We start from the raw sequence: 14260 nt of genomic DNA on the forward strand, positions 1-14260 counted from the left end.
GAAGTGCAGCCCGTGTGTATTGGGAGGTTGTGTTGCAATGTTCGCATACGTATGAACATAGTTGTAGGCGGACCTAATCCATGCAGTTACATGTGTAGACAGATGCACGTACATGCTCAGAAGCACACATAAACTTGACGTGCACAACCCACTCGTGTGCGAATATGTATTTTCACGTGGCTTTGGCGTTACCGGCGCCAGTGAGAATGAGCGAAATGAGCGGTATGGAGACAAACAAACTGCCTGTTTCTAGACCTGAGGCCGTGTCTGCACTAGAGCAACCGTGTCTTCACCGATGACGACTCCTTCAATATCTTGGGGGGCGCCGTAGATTTCCTCCACGAGCACTCCAATCTGCATCAGGAACAAGGCAACAACGTCCTCTGTAGGTTACAGTATGTTTCAGAGACAAGCACGGAGCTTCTCACCCTTTAAATGCAATCCAACATGACGCAAAGGGGGTGGTTTCACTTGGGAGGGCAAAGCTAGGGCGGCCCCTGTGCAATTCTCGTTAAGTTCAAACGCGCCCTCTCACTTTGCTGATCTTTGAGAGCAACGCATGCCTGTACGCCTTGTCGCTAACGAGGCGCTGCCTCCAGTAACAGAGGGGCAGCCAAAAGGCTTCTTCTGCAGGAATGGACTCAAAGAGCCCGGCACCAGCAAACCCTGAGAGGTCCTCTCCGTTTGAGTCCGACCTGCGTCGGCACAGAAAAGCGACGACGTGTGTTAAAGGAGCAAAGAAAAATTCCACGAATATCATGGTCACTATTGCTACTCCAGAGGACCCACCGAAAGATTAGACACTGTTTGCATGTGAGAGCGACGCTTTTGCTTGGGAAAGCAACAACCCTAGGGTCTCCATTTCGGGTTTGTGTCCACCCTAAAGCACGTCCAGGGTAATTGCCTACAATGACTTCTCCAAGTCCTGTATCGCAGGCGAGCAGCCAACAGGTAGCAGACGATTACTGGAGAACAATGCCCTTGTTTTCTACCTACAGGAGCCAGGGGGGTCGGGCTTTGGGATTGTGGATGGTTAAAGCCGCTGGATAGCAGGCCGGGCCCGCAGGCAAAACATGGCGTTCAGTGAAGGTGGATCGGCTTCCAGTACTGCCCTTAACCAACTTACGCACTACAGCAGTGGCAGCTCTAACATTCCTCTGTCGGCAGGTGCAACATCTCACCTGGAGCAATTTCTCCGTATAGCTCATTCGGATCCTGGGAGAATGGGTTCTTAGTGTGCAAGACAAATGAATAACGGACTGGGAGAAGTTCCTGCAGGACAAAGGAGAGCTTAACCCGACCCTCATCTTTATAGCATGCGTTGCGCACACTAGGTGTAACCACAGCTAGCAAAACAGAATTAGCATCCAATACCTAATGCACCTTTATCCAGCGATTCTGGGGCCCTTAGACAAAACGAAGCGGCATTGGGATGCCAACTGCTTACTTGAATGAGAACTGCCATGTTAAGTTCGCAGTAGTCTCTAGATGCCTTAGTAAGTGAAACCCATGGGCGCAGTCCAAAGAGAGAAGCCCACACTTTGATCAGGGCCTGTGTGCACTTGGCATCGCCAGTATCGTTCCAAAGATCCATAAGGTGAGGCCGAGTGCCCAACTTGGCGGCGGGATAGTTGTTGTCACCTCCCTGGGCATCGATGCTATGAAGAGCTTCTTCTAGAGCCTGGCGCAGGTCTCGGGGGACTGCAACTTTTGCAATAGACTTCTGGCATGTCTCAAAGATAGCCTCTGCTTCCGAGTTCTTGAGACGAATTGACAGCTTCCGCAGAGCAGCACTGAGGGATTTTAATGTCTCCGCATTCTCAGGTGCATGCAGGGTACGCTGCAAACTGCCAAAAGGCAGGGTGATCGAGTACGGGGTCAGCACATCTTTGGGCAAGGCAGACTTCAATTTTGCGATATTTAGGGACTTTGATCCGACCAAGGACCTGACAAGAACGCATATTACCGTGTGCCCCCGATGCAATTTGAACGTGGGTGATGCAATAACGCTCCTCTGCACAAGAGGTAAAGTCTCGTTTGAGCTCGTGGCCGTCGGACCGGATATAGGAACACTGAACACCCTAGCGTTTTGCATCGCAACAAGATGAGCACGTAACCTCGCTTCTCGTGGAAATACCGAATCCATCAAATTACATACAGAAAATGCTCGTATTCTTCATTATCAGGAGCATACACAGGTGTAGAGGTGCGGGCTTACGAAGTGAACTTGTCTGGAGTGATGGCCCATGGAGCATCAGCAGACGCATCCAGAATTGCCACATTTTTGTCTGCTTGCTTTATAGATTTGCGAAGTTCTTCTTCTTCATGAGTTTCCAGGACAAGCTGAGAAGCCTTACGGTCAAAGAGGCTAGAACAAGTCCTCTGAACTAACGAGTCTGGCTTCCACCTGTGCGCCGCCGTCACACTTAAGCTGCTGCCATCGCGTGCGCACTGAACCTCCACCCACTGCCCAGCAAGCTCCTCCTGTATTAGAGCACGCCGCAGGAAGGCCAGTGCCGAACGGCTGAGACTTCAAAAAAGTCTTTAATAGACCAGCCCCTTTCAAGTGCAAGTCCATACTATGATCTACCCGGCTTGCAAAACCATACTGCCTCTCTTACGAGTTTGCCGCTTTCTGCCTCGTCAAAGCAGACAGCCAAAAGCACGTGGGCGTTCCGCGCGCGGACAGAGACATGACTGAGGATGTCGGGGGAGACAGCAGCAGAGCGGACTAGAACGGCCTGGACACCTTCCGGGATCTCCTCTTCGCCGCTCACAGCATTGCAGAGCAGGATTGTTGGCGATTCAAACACCTTATCCTGAGTTTCCATGCCAGAAGCGAAGCAGCAGAACATGGGGAATGCCTTAACCTTTTCTTCAGAGGATTGGTTTCAAAACAAGTCCGAGGCATGCAGATCCATCTGGAGTAAGCTCCCGTTGACATTCACTACGAGGTGACGCAGCTGCAGGAAAAGACAACCGATTCAGGAGGAGCCTGAAACCAAGCCCTAGCCCTTAATTCACCTGGATGCCCGAGAGTTCATTAATGGTAACAAATTCACCCTTGACTCTCTCTACAACCGAAATGAGCTGCCAAGCGGGCAGCTTCGCTGCCTTCCTCAGCAGGGGTTCCAGACGCTTGACGGAAAACGAGATACTCAGTAGAGATGACCCCCGTAGAACCTCATCTACAAAGAAGTCAAGCACTTTCTTGTCGGTTCCAACCTGTGCCCCCAAGTACTGTGCCTTGGGCCCGAGACCTTCCTGCACTGAGTCCACTTGCTTGCCTACAAAACGGGACAACCGATCTGACAAGGCCTTCAGAAGAAGAGCTCCCTCCCTGCACTCGTTGTTCGAGCTGTCTCCGCAGGCGCATCTAGCCGCGAGGTCTCCAGACAGGTGCTGCCAGTCAGCGCACAGGTTCCTATGACACCGCGAAACGAAGTCAGGAAAAACACTCGAGACTGTGTCTTACTTGGATTAAGTGCACCACTTATTACAGTCGGAGACTGTTGGGCTTGCGCAAAATATGCGCACAATAGTATCCACCGAAGTGGAGTGCCGCGATTGAGGCCTTCGGTAAGTGAGGGAAAGACTTGGTAAGTCTTTAGCGCACAGGTGATGAAAGGAGAGCTATTATGGGCGCCTACAAACTACAGGATCCTCCACAGCAGCATATCAGCTAAATCCACAGAATTGGTTTTACTCACGTGAGCTCGACATTGAAGGGGTCGTGGGCAGAAAGGCAAAGAAGGAGCTCTCTAAGATGCATCGCGAGCTGTTGTACATCAAAGGACCCCGTGGCTTGGAGCAGTAGTCCTTGTTGCTGCTCCAATACGAAGTCTAGCATCAATAATTCCCTCGTTCCGGCTATCTTTGAGTTGTCACAAGTGTCAAGACCCCCGTTTTCGTTCAGCTGGAAGCAAATGCGTCTGCGAGCCTCTGACAAACGTGAAAACCGATCGTGCAGCTCCCCTGCACCCATGTTGTCTGTCCGCTGTCCCATCTCCCACACCACTCTTTCTACAATTTGGACGGTGTCCCCCGCGAGGTACCCTCGGGCGTAGTCAAATGCTTTCTGAAAGCCCCAAACCAGATCCACCAAAAACTCGCAACTCAATGGCTGGAGCCTTTGGGACTCTTCAGCTCTACGGTTGTGCTGTGCTGCCCTCGTTGTGCGCTACGTGGTGCAAAAGCCGCCGACGTCGGCAGAGTGGCAACGGGCAGAGGTGTCCAGGAAACGAATACATAACGATGGCTTACTCGAGCATCCCTTGCATCGTGTACGTCCTGTATCACGCTGAGGTAGGCTCTGAAGTCATTGATAAGTTCATTTATGTCTGTGTGCAACATATGAGGCTCCATAGTAATCTTCCTCTCGTAGCTGGCAAGCCGTTCCCTGGTGATTCCGTGGTCACTGAGCACTCGCCAGTATGTGGAAAGGTCTCCGCGAGTCTCGAGGAAAGCAATTACTGCCTGAGAAGGCAGAAGGCAGAAGGAGAAGGCAATCGACTGACAGCAGGAAACATTACCCGGGCATCACCTCGGTGATACACGCAGTCACAGAAGACCTCGCACAGCGTCAGCATGATCCAGGAACTGGAGCCGCAAACACGGCACAAAATGTATGTTCCACAGAATCTTCTTCCGTGTCTGGAGGGGGAAGTTCTCAGAAGAACCGGTGGCTTGGCTGTATCACAGGACAGTGGCTGTAATACTAGATCGGGCTGTGCACGATTCTGAGTGACACCTTTGGTTAATTAAAGAATGGGCGTGGGAGCCACTGCACCTTACTCTGCAGATACCGATGTCGTCTGGAGTGGTATTGTTGTGAAGCTTTTGGTGCCACTGTTCATAAAAGCTTCCATGTTCAGGTATGTGATGCTTATGCATGATTTCTAGGATTCGATCTCTAATAGCTTGACCTTGGGAACCGCCTCTACCCATGGTGCTGAGGCAGCAACGAATCAGCGGACGGTGGGACGGAAAGTTGCGCCAGAGTCTGACGGTATAGAACGTCAGGGATTCGCAAGCGTGGGCCAACTCTCGAGGCTTTGTGTTGTAATTTCTTTGCCAGTCCAGAAGCCCCAGAAAGGCAAATCGAGCCCAGGTATACATCAGCTCCCAGAATTCCGTCTCCTCTGCCGCTTCAGCGGCAGCCAGATCACCGCATGCTAGAAGATCGTGGGCAGCCAGGGCTTTCTTCATGCATGCCCCGAACCGCTCAGGCAACGGTGCCTCGTCCCCCTCCCACTGCCTTTGGGCCCATGTTCGCGCTAGCTCCGACGCTCTCTGCGCCCGTGTATTGTATTCCGAAGATGAGGTAAGTCTGGCCTCAGACCGCCGAGCAAAGGATTCGTAGAACTCGCGCATCAGGTTGTAACGATGCATTAGTGTCATATGCTGCCACTCCACCTCGGCCTCTACGATTTTCTCCAGGTATTCGCGGTTCTCCCCCTTACATGGCACGTCTTCCACATCCAGAAGGCGGACCTGCAATACCAGAAACGAATACCGTGTCAGACATCTGCGCGGCGTGGACAAAGTTGGGAGCAGCATGACTTTCAGCTGACAACGCAAGGCGCCTCGCGCTCCAGACCCGCTAGACACCTGTATCCAGCAGAACCTTTTCGTAGTGCTTAAATCTGTCAGTAGGTTTTGAAGAACAGTTACAACTCTTGATACAACTATTTTTTCAGGAGGCTGCCCACTTGGATATCACGGTTGTCAATAGCCTTGTACCACCTGTCGGCATCCCTCTCTCTAAGGCAACAGGCAAAGCCGTCGAAGAGAGGTTCAATGCCAGGATCGCCTTCGAATTGCGGAGTGGTTTTGACTGCTGGAACGTGTATCTCTATGTGTTGCAGAAGGCCATCAGAACAGTCTTCAAATGGGGTCTCGCAAGCCCTGCGTCCCAAAACAGACCGCACTTGCCATTATCTGTCACGTCGATGAACTGCTGGCGCACGGGAGCCGCGGGCGGCAGGGGCATGCAAGTTACTTTGAAGCAGTTTCTACATATAGCAAGTATTCGTTGTTTTCTGCTGTTTAGAGCTCACCGGTGTGGATCCACCACTACTGTGTGGGGGGGCCTGACCTCAGGGGGAGGGCACAGCCACTGATACCTCCCCCCTTTCCCTGTTTCAATGGGAGGTGCTCCATTAGCCTCAGCCTCCCGCTGCAGCTCCGTCTGCCGTCTCCCCATGATGTCAACCATTCCCCACCTCAAAACACAAGGGGTTTGGAGACAAGCCGTGAGTGAGATGAGAATGTTCTGCTTGGACGCGTCCGCCTCCGTTTTCACCAGAAGTTCCCCTATGCCACCGGAGAGAGGCACCCGACGCAACGTTAGGGCACCTTCTGGGTTCCTGCAGTGTAGAGAGCATGCAAGGTAGAAAGTATTGCACGCCAACGCCGGCTAGTAGGCTGGTTCCCTCCATGCAATAATCAGCCTGTGCTGCAGCTCCTTGGAGCCATGATTAGGGCTGCTTTCCCCTTTCAGAGAAAAGACACTAACACTGTCAACGAAGAACAAACTAAGACAGGAATTTCGCCCTCAGGGGATATGTGCATTTTCCTTGCGTGTGCGTGTGTGTTACTGATTCTCTGCGCCTCACTGCTCCTGAGCAAACTTGCTAAATGCCTGCTTAGCCTCATTCCATTTTTTCCTTCGTTCTTCCATCTTTCTGGCCTCTTCAGCAGCTCGCATCTCTTCAATCTTTCGGTACTTTTCGCGCAGTGCCTCCCAGTAAGGATGCGTCGGAAGTTTTATGAAGAAGTCTCCGGTTTTGTCCGCAAACCAACGATCTGCCTTCACTTCTTTCAACACAAACGAGACCCCGCAAGGCACACCATCTCCCCTGAAGCAGAGAGCCACTCGTTGAAAGCCCACGCTACGCGACGTTTCGCAGAACTAAACGCAAGAAACACAACCACACAATACAGGGATATGCACATGCATGTTCCAATGTATATTTGCTCCTACTATGTACACAGACGGATACATGCATGCGCAGGTGCGCGGACGAGTTAACGTTGAGATGATTTATGTTTAGACGCATAGTCACATGAGTGAACGCCAGGACGGATGCCGCATATGGATAAGTGAAAATTCCAAGTGCTTCGAAATCGATACATCATAAGACCTTGGATGCTCTTAGTACCTCAAATAAAGTTTGCGCTGCCTTATTGTCGATAGCGTAGTGACCAAAAGTTCCGTACAGGGTCTCGAGATGGCATTCGTCTGCTGACGAGTCCCTAGACGCATCGCCTTTGTCAGTGTTGCTTGCCTTCCCAGAATTCGTCTTCTCCTGTCCCTGTATGTTCCTTTCGGAATCCTCCTTTTTGTGCTGCTGTCGGTGCTGCTGCTGCACCGGCTGCGCGTCGTTGGAAACGTGCACCAGCATTTTGTTGAGCTCCATGCGTTTCCAGGGGCTGCTTTGGCTCTCTGCAGTCCCCCAATGGAGCAGAAGAGCTGCCGGCCAATCGCAAAAGAGTTCCAATCCGCAGCATTCCTTGTCCACGAACGTCAATGCCAGCAGTTGCATGTCGCCGTCGTTCACCGCAATTCTCCAGTAGCTGCACATTGCACTTCACGCACTTCCCGTGCAGATGCAGCTACAGCCAGTGCGAATGGCCTTGTAAGTACGCGTTAGGGCGCATAAGAGTGCAGCATGCAGAGATACTGGCGTGGGCACCCATGCACCAACGGGAACGAATACGTTGCCTAGTGATGGCTGCACAAATGCATTAGAGCGTGAACGTACACAAGGGAACACGAAGAGGAATCCAGCAACTGCCAAAATGAACTAGATAGGTCCACAGGACCCTCGTGGTGGCAACTGTGTTTAATGGGATGAAAGAACACAAGCTGCATTGGGCTTTGAGGACAGCAAACGTAGTTCCTTGTGAGAAGATTTCTCTGCTGTTGCATGCTAATCTCGACGGGGAATCGACACATTTGCAACACACTGTATCAAGGATTGCTAATGGTTAGATGTTTGGGAGAATTGGGGGAAGAGTAGTACGTGGAAACGTGCTGAGAAGCGAACGGACTGTGAGCTGGAGGGTTTGATTTGTTGCAGAGGCTGGGTCCGCTTATAGGCATATATGGCGTTCAGAAAGGCCCTTCGAGATGCCATTGTTTTTAGAGCTTGCTTGAGAGGAAGCATGAAATTCGTAGAGGGCCGTCCTGGGGTAGGCTGTTTGAACCATTCGTTCGGGGGAGAATGTAATACGAACACCATGTATTCCGGGGCCACATCTGCGGGGAATGTCAACTCAAGCACTGAGGGGGGGCTAGAGCTAGGAGACGGAAAGGGGATATCTGTCGCCGCTCCTTCGAACTTCACAGGCTGACCGCCACAGCGCAACTGCTCCCTGAAGTCGCCATCGGGAGGGAGCCACTCCCCTGGATTCTTAGCGACACCCCTACAGCGCAGCACGAGGCGACCATTTGCAATTGCAGGAGGCAGAAGACGCATTAATCTGCGGAGATACACACCGGAGCAGTGCAATGGGAAAATGCAAATTGTGACTTGCTTCCAGCTCACCAGTGCAGCAGCAGTTCCTTGGATGCAGCACCTTCTCCAAAAAACGGATCTTTGAAAGACAAAAGGACCTGCACAGTTTGCCTTTCACAACTGGCATTTCCAGGGCGGCGCCGGATGGTGCACGACAGCGTGCGGCCGCCGTCAACCGGGAGCTCCACTTGGAATGCATCTGCCTCTGTACCTTCTAGAAGAGGCAATGACTCCTCCTGCTCCACCTGTTTTTCGTTCGCCATTTCTACGTGTTCAGTTCGTCGTGTGTGGGTGGTGGGTTGGTGAGAACAAAAAGGGGTTATGCCAAGGCTTCTCCGCCACTTAGGGAATGCCGACCTTGTATGGAGACCTGTCAGAGAAAGAATATTGTACCTGGATTAAAGAAGCCCACGGGAACTCAGCTGTATAGCTGTGTAGACCCCACATGCCTTGTTCCCTCGCCCTACCCTTCTCGCGCTAGGGCCTGACTTCCTGGTGAACATGGGGATCTGCCGAACCTTCGGGAGGTTCTGGGCTTCCGAATGAGGCAAATATTAAAGAAAATGCCGGATAATAACCATAATAACCTTAGCAGTGCCTCCCTCTGGAACAGCAAATCCTCCGCACGACCACTGCCAAACCGCTGAGGCGAGCGGAGCGAGGGAAAGGAAACCTGCGTTCGTTTTCCGGTTTTCGTAAAGGGCTGACCTGAGCAGTCAATTTGTTGCTGTCACTGAAAGTCACTTTTAATTCGAGAGAAAAAGTGACTGGGGGAACTGGTAAAGCCCCCCCTGTTTCCTCCTGTTCACTTCTGCTATACAAGAAGGAGCAGCCGACATTGCATCCGCTGGCCGGAGGCTGCTCATGAGCGCTTTTTGTCCGGACGTAATCACAAAAAGCGTCTTATGTACAAGTTACATAATTAATTCCGTAATGTAACAGATGATTACAGTTGCATTAGCCCGACCTTTCAATGTGGTCTGCGTTGCCCGTTGAGTGCAATGATTTTGCCTCTTAGACGGTTTCGTCTGCATTAAAGCGACGCCTCTGTGAAATAATAGGCACCACTACTAAATCGGTCTACTGAAAACTATACAGATGCTCTCTCGTGTTTTTGGGCCCACCGCATCATATCGAGGCCGTTTCGCCAGGGAGCACCAGAATTTGTGCTCCCTGGCCTGCACCCTGAAGCGCTCCAATTTGCCTTCTCCAATCCAGAGTTTCCCACCCACTACCGTAATCGTACAGAGGCATCTCCCAACCGTACGTGGACAGATCCAGGAACACCAGGCGCCTGCGCATCTAAGGTGTACCACGAAGGCGCCTTCGGAAGAAAACGAGAATCTTCGCAGATAAGCACATCCGCGGAACAAAGTGCCTAACCAGTAAGAGCTAGGGAGAGTGCATCAGAGGCGATGCTGAAACAAAGCTCCAGATATTTGACGTCGAATCGAGCTGCCTAACTCGGCGAAGCCACCGCACCACTCCTTTGCCATCGAGACCTTGAAAATGCCTCCTAAGGAGTGTCAGGGATTGATTGCGGGTCTGAGCAATGAACTGTCAGTATTATTAGTAGTGTCGACGCTTCCATACTCCTCACCAGCCAGCAAACTGTTCACTTTTCGTGGAACGACATCAGTAATGGTTATTTAGTGTTTTTTTAGTCTCAGCTTGCGGATACTGCAACCCGACAGCCGTCACTAGCAGTTGTCACGGAGAATTTCATGGAACATTGATTCTACTCGTCTCTCCGTTAAGGGTGCGACCGCTTTTGGAAGCACTGAGAAGAGCACTCTCTCATTGATTCCCAGCACGTAGACCTCACTGCGCGTTTGGAGACTGTATTCCGGCCCTCTACTGAGCCACCCACGGAATAAGCGGAATTATGCCATTCACCCACGGAACGCGTATGGTAATGTAGTGATGAACTCGCCCAACGTAGCAGTCTCGCATCATGGCAGGCATACCGAATTCTGAGTTCGGCCTGCATCTTACACCGATAATTTTACCGACTATTTTTTCCTGCCTGCCATTAGTGAAATGCACTCGCAAAGGCTGCACAGACGAATGGGCAGAAAGGTTGTACCTTCTTGCCGTGGATGCCCGTTGCACTTTGTGGCCTGTGTTCCGTTGCGTTACCAACTCCTGAACAATAGTATGAAGTTAGAAGACATACAGAATGTTCGAGGCATATACGCAGACGCTGCTGCCACCTCTCTTAGCCCCCTCAAACCCATCTGAGGCTGCGCGAGGTCCAGACCGTTACTGTGGTATGCTTGTGGGTTCCCTTCGTGGCGCTGCGCAAACCCTTGGCACTCCAGTTTTCCGCCTTTTGCAGGCTCCTGCTGCATCGAATTATGCGACCCTCTTTGCTGCAAAAGAAATAGATGCGCCATTGGGTACGCCATCAACGCTGTTTCCTGTCGACAATTTCGCTACAGCCTGCTTCCTTGCGAACTGGGGATACACCTACCTCGCAGCGTATCTCTGAAAGTTTTCATTGTCAGGGTCGTCTCCGGAAAAATGCTCCATTGCTAAAAGATAGCCACCATACTCGTGGCTCCCCTTCAAGCGAAGAAGATAGCAAATGGAACTGTAGCACCACGCCGCCCCTCATACTTGGTGGACGGTTGGCAGGACCGGGGGCATTCCTCACAAATTGTTTTATCTGTAGAAATATTTTCGGCGGGATGCAATCTGGATACTGCCCTTGTTCCAATGAGGCGAGGCACCCAGACGTTGGTCAGCTCATAGTAGAAAATAAAAGAATTTCCAACAAAATTTCACGTGAGGATGAAAAGATTCTATTCTCTTTACCAACGCCTTCACAACTAGTCAGTGCTACTCGTGTCCCCGTCGAACCAACTTAACGAGATTGCTCGATCTTAGCCGTGAACCATCCTGAGCTGAAATGTAATCAGATATTTTAGGTAAGGGTTCGGAAAAGGCAGCTGATGTCCCTTCCAGTCTCCAGGGTTCCTGGCAATAGATGGCCAAGCGCGTCGGGATGATGCTAAGACAAGGAACAATCTGTTATGAGTCGCGCAACGCACCGTGCTGCAGCTCAGGGTGTAAGGCAACCCCGCAAGCAAGTATTCCCGAACTCTCCTCTGCTGCACATTCTGACACTGTAGAACAGTTCGACACTTCCTTGGCCAGTGACAGCCAGTATGTAGGTAAGTAGACATGCATGTATCAACGCCAGACCGACCATGGTAAGTTGCATCTCACGACTGTCCTAAGCCAGGACCACTACAGATATTCAGCTCTTGTCGTTGAATGACAAGCAGCGGATAAGCCCAACTTCCTCTGGAACGAGATGATCATTAACTTCCACTTGAGAATTTTCCGTGCGTAACTGTTTGCAGTGAAATTCCACGGAAGCAGCCGTATATCAGTACACGAACTAAACTAAGCATACACATGAATGCATAAACCTAAATTGCTGCTGCAAGAACGTTTCGTTCTGCAAAGAATGCAGTATCACTCAGCCCCAAAGACAGATGGATGCGCCTTGTTAGCCGAACGCTCAGAGTACACCCTACAAGTGAAAACAATGAACTTCATATTTCATTTCTGCATTATTTTAGGGATTCCACTGTGAAACGCCTGCATGCGAGTAGTATTAGCGCAAGCAGCACCGCAACTGCGTTGAGCACAGAGCCCCACGGTTTCGCTAACACAGCATGCCAAGTTTTGCGCTTCCGTGTTGTTTTCATGGATGAAATTAGAAGGCGGATTAAAATCCGCAGGAATTCTGGTTGTACACTGCACTTCGTTTCGGGTGCATGCACAGATCCTGGACGACACGATACCTGTGTGCGTTTCCAGTCTGAGAGAAACTTGACACCTCAAGTGACTCTCTAGCTGCGCCGCCTTCAGCTGCCCTTTTTTCTGCACTTCATGACGCGCTTCTGGTGTTGATTCCTCTTTCTGGTGGAGATGGCGGGGCCCCCCTTGGGGGCCCCCGCGGGCGAAGGCTGTTCAGCTGCGGAAGCAGCAGCAACCGCACCAGCTGCAGGATTTAATTCAGAAGCTGCCGCAGATGCAGATGCACCGTCAAGCGTTTACTTCTGCAAGTCAGCGCCTCCGATGCCAGATCCTTGGCGGCCTCCTAATGCGTACGACGACCTTATTGGGTTGTACCCTGACAGGTAGGCGATTGGTAGTATTTGCGTTTGGTTTCTCCCTTCTCTTTCCTCGATTTGTTTGCATTCGTCGGTTATTTGCTCCACCGTCTGCTATTTAGGCCTCTGTTTGTTTTTGTTTTCTGGCTCCACTCCGACGTGACGGTTCATGTTCAAGTCTGGTTTCTTTCCCTATCTTATTCCCTTGATTTATTTCATTTCTTTGTACCTGTCTGCACTCTGCCTCTCCATTTATCCTTTTAAGCATTAGATTTCTGTGTCTGATTTTGCGTGTTGTTCTTACGACGCAGGGTAGCGTTTGTGTCGCAGCAGGAGCAGCACTTTGCTTCTCGTGTGCGCCTGGCTGCGCTTCGTCCTCGAGGTGTATACGGACCTGGGTTGCTGTCTAATACTCTGCCTCACCAGACGAAATTCTTCTGTCTTCATCAGCCGCTGCCACCTCTTCCAATCCCAGAGGCACATCGCTACCACAACTTCACGTTGGTTGATTTGCTTGAACACGATGCTCCAGAAACCAAACCAGAAACTCCACCCCATGAGGAGCCGTCTTTCTTCTCTTCATTAGCAGCAGCAAATGCTTCAGCACACTCAACAACCGGCAGCAGCAGCAGCAGCACCAGTGCAGATAAGAGCGCCAAGGCTGCAGCAGCCACAGTCGCCGCTTTTCTACTTTCTGCTGCTCCTGCTGCAGCCTTGGGAGAACATGCATTTAGGAAGGTGCCCATGCAGCATCAGCAGCAACCGCGACCAGAACAACAGGCTTCAACGACGAGCAGCAGCTTGCTGCGCTCTTTCTCTGCTCAAAGCATCCGGCAGCAGCAGTTGCAGCAGCAGCACAGCAGCAGCAGCAGCGCCATCGGCGCAGCGTCGTCAGTCTCCAGCAGAAAGGGCAGAGCTGACAGTTACGTGAGCAGCGCCTCGCAGCGGATACAGCAGCAGAAGCACTACCTACAGCATCAACAGCAGACTCTCTACATGCAGCAGCAGCCGCAGCAACAGCAGCAGTACATGCAGCCACAGCAGCAGTACATGCAACCACAGCAGCAGTACCTTCACCCGCAGCAGCAGTACATGCAGCACCAGCAACAGTACATGCAGCAGCAACCGCAGCAGCAGCAGCAGCAATGGAGTACAGTGTCTGAGACGAGGCAAGAGAAGAAGCGGAAACCCAAGCGAAGGAAACTGGAGGATTGGTAGTGGGTCGCTGCTGTCTCTTCTTGTCTTTTCCTCGTGCTGCTCCTTGCAGCTTGAACACCCTTTTGCTGCGCTGGCAGCAGCTACGGCAACAAGTGCTGCTGCTGGGGGCTGCTGCTGCAGCCCCCAAGGGCACGGGCAGCCCTTAGCAGCAAACTGTTGCTGCAGGGTACTGCAGCAGCAGCAGTTGCTGCTGGGGGCTGCAGCAGCAGCAACGGTGCTGAAGCAACCGAGCTCAGTAAACCCTAAACCCCCATTCTTTTTGTTTGGGGTTTGTTTTATTGGTTTTGATAGGAAGGGCTGCTAGTCTCCTTGTTTATGTCTAATATACCTCTAGCTGCGGTTAAGCTGCAGCGGAACAGCCACTTATATGAATGAACCCTCAGGCAGACAAAT

The 14260-nt window shown here is 51.6% G+C and overlaps 2 protein-coding genes across 2 annotated transcripts; one reads left to right on the forward strand and one right to left on the reverse strand.

Annotated features, from left to right (window-relative positions):
• Nucleotides 1-249: 249 nt before the first annotated feature.
• On the reverse strand, nt 250-8785 carry EAH_00002060 (alpha-glucan water dikinase 1, putative; the record flags this gene model as incomplete). The annotated part of the gene is made up of 17 exons (XM_013394934.1): nt 250-354; nt 536-695; nt 790-925; nt 1182-1272; nt 1448-1946; nt 2219-2484; nt 2622-2819; nt 3025-3424; nt 3711-4078; nt 4264-4476; nt 4795-5493; nt 5712-5907; nt 6060-6368; nt 6618-6913; nt 7164-7578; nt 8056-8430; nt 8553-8785. The coding sequence occupies 17 exons, from the start codon at nt 8783-8785 to the stop codon at nt 250-252; spliced, it is 4959 nt and encodes a 1652-aa protein (XP_013250388.1).
• A 3679-nt stretch (nt 8786-12464) lies between these two features.
• Nucleotides 12465-13867, forward strand: EAH_00002070 (hypothetical protein, conserved; the record flags this gene model as incomplete). The annotated part of the gene is made up of 2 exons (XM_013394935.1): nt 12465-12676; nt 12961-13867. 2 exons carry the CDS (start codon nt 12465-12467, stop codon nt 13865-13867), a joined length of 1119 nt encoding a protein of 372 aa, XP_013250389.1.
• Nucleotides 13868-14260: the final 393 nt, after the last annotated feature.

This window comes from Eimeria acervulina, genomic scaffold (genome assembly GCF_000499425.1).
Source record: "Eimeria acervulina Houghton genomic scaffold, Eah_scaff6, whole genome shotgun sequence".
NCBI lineage: Eukaryota > Apicomplexa > Conoidasida > Eucoccidiorida > Eimeriidae > Eimeria > Eimeria acervulina.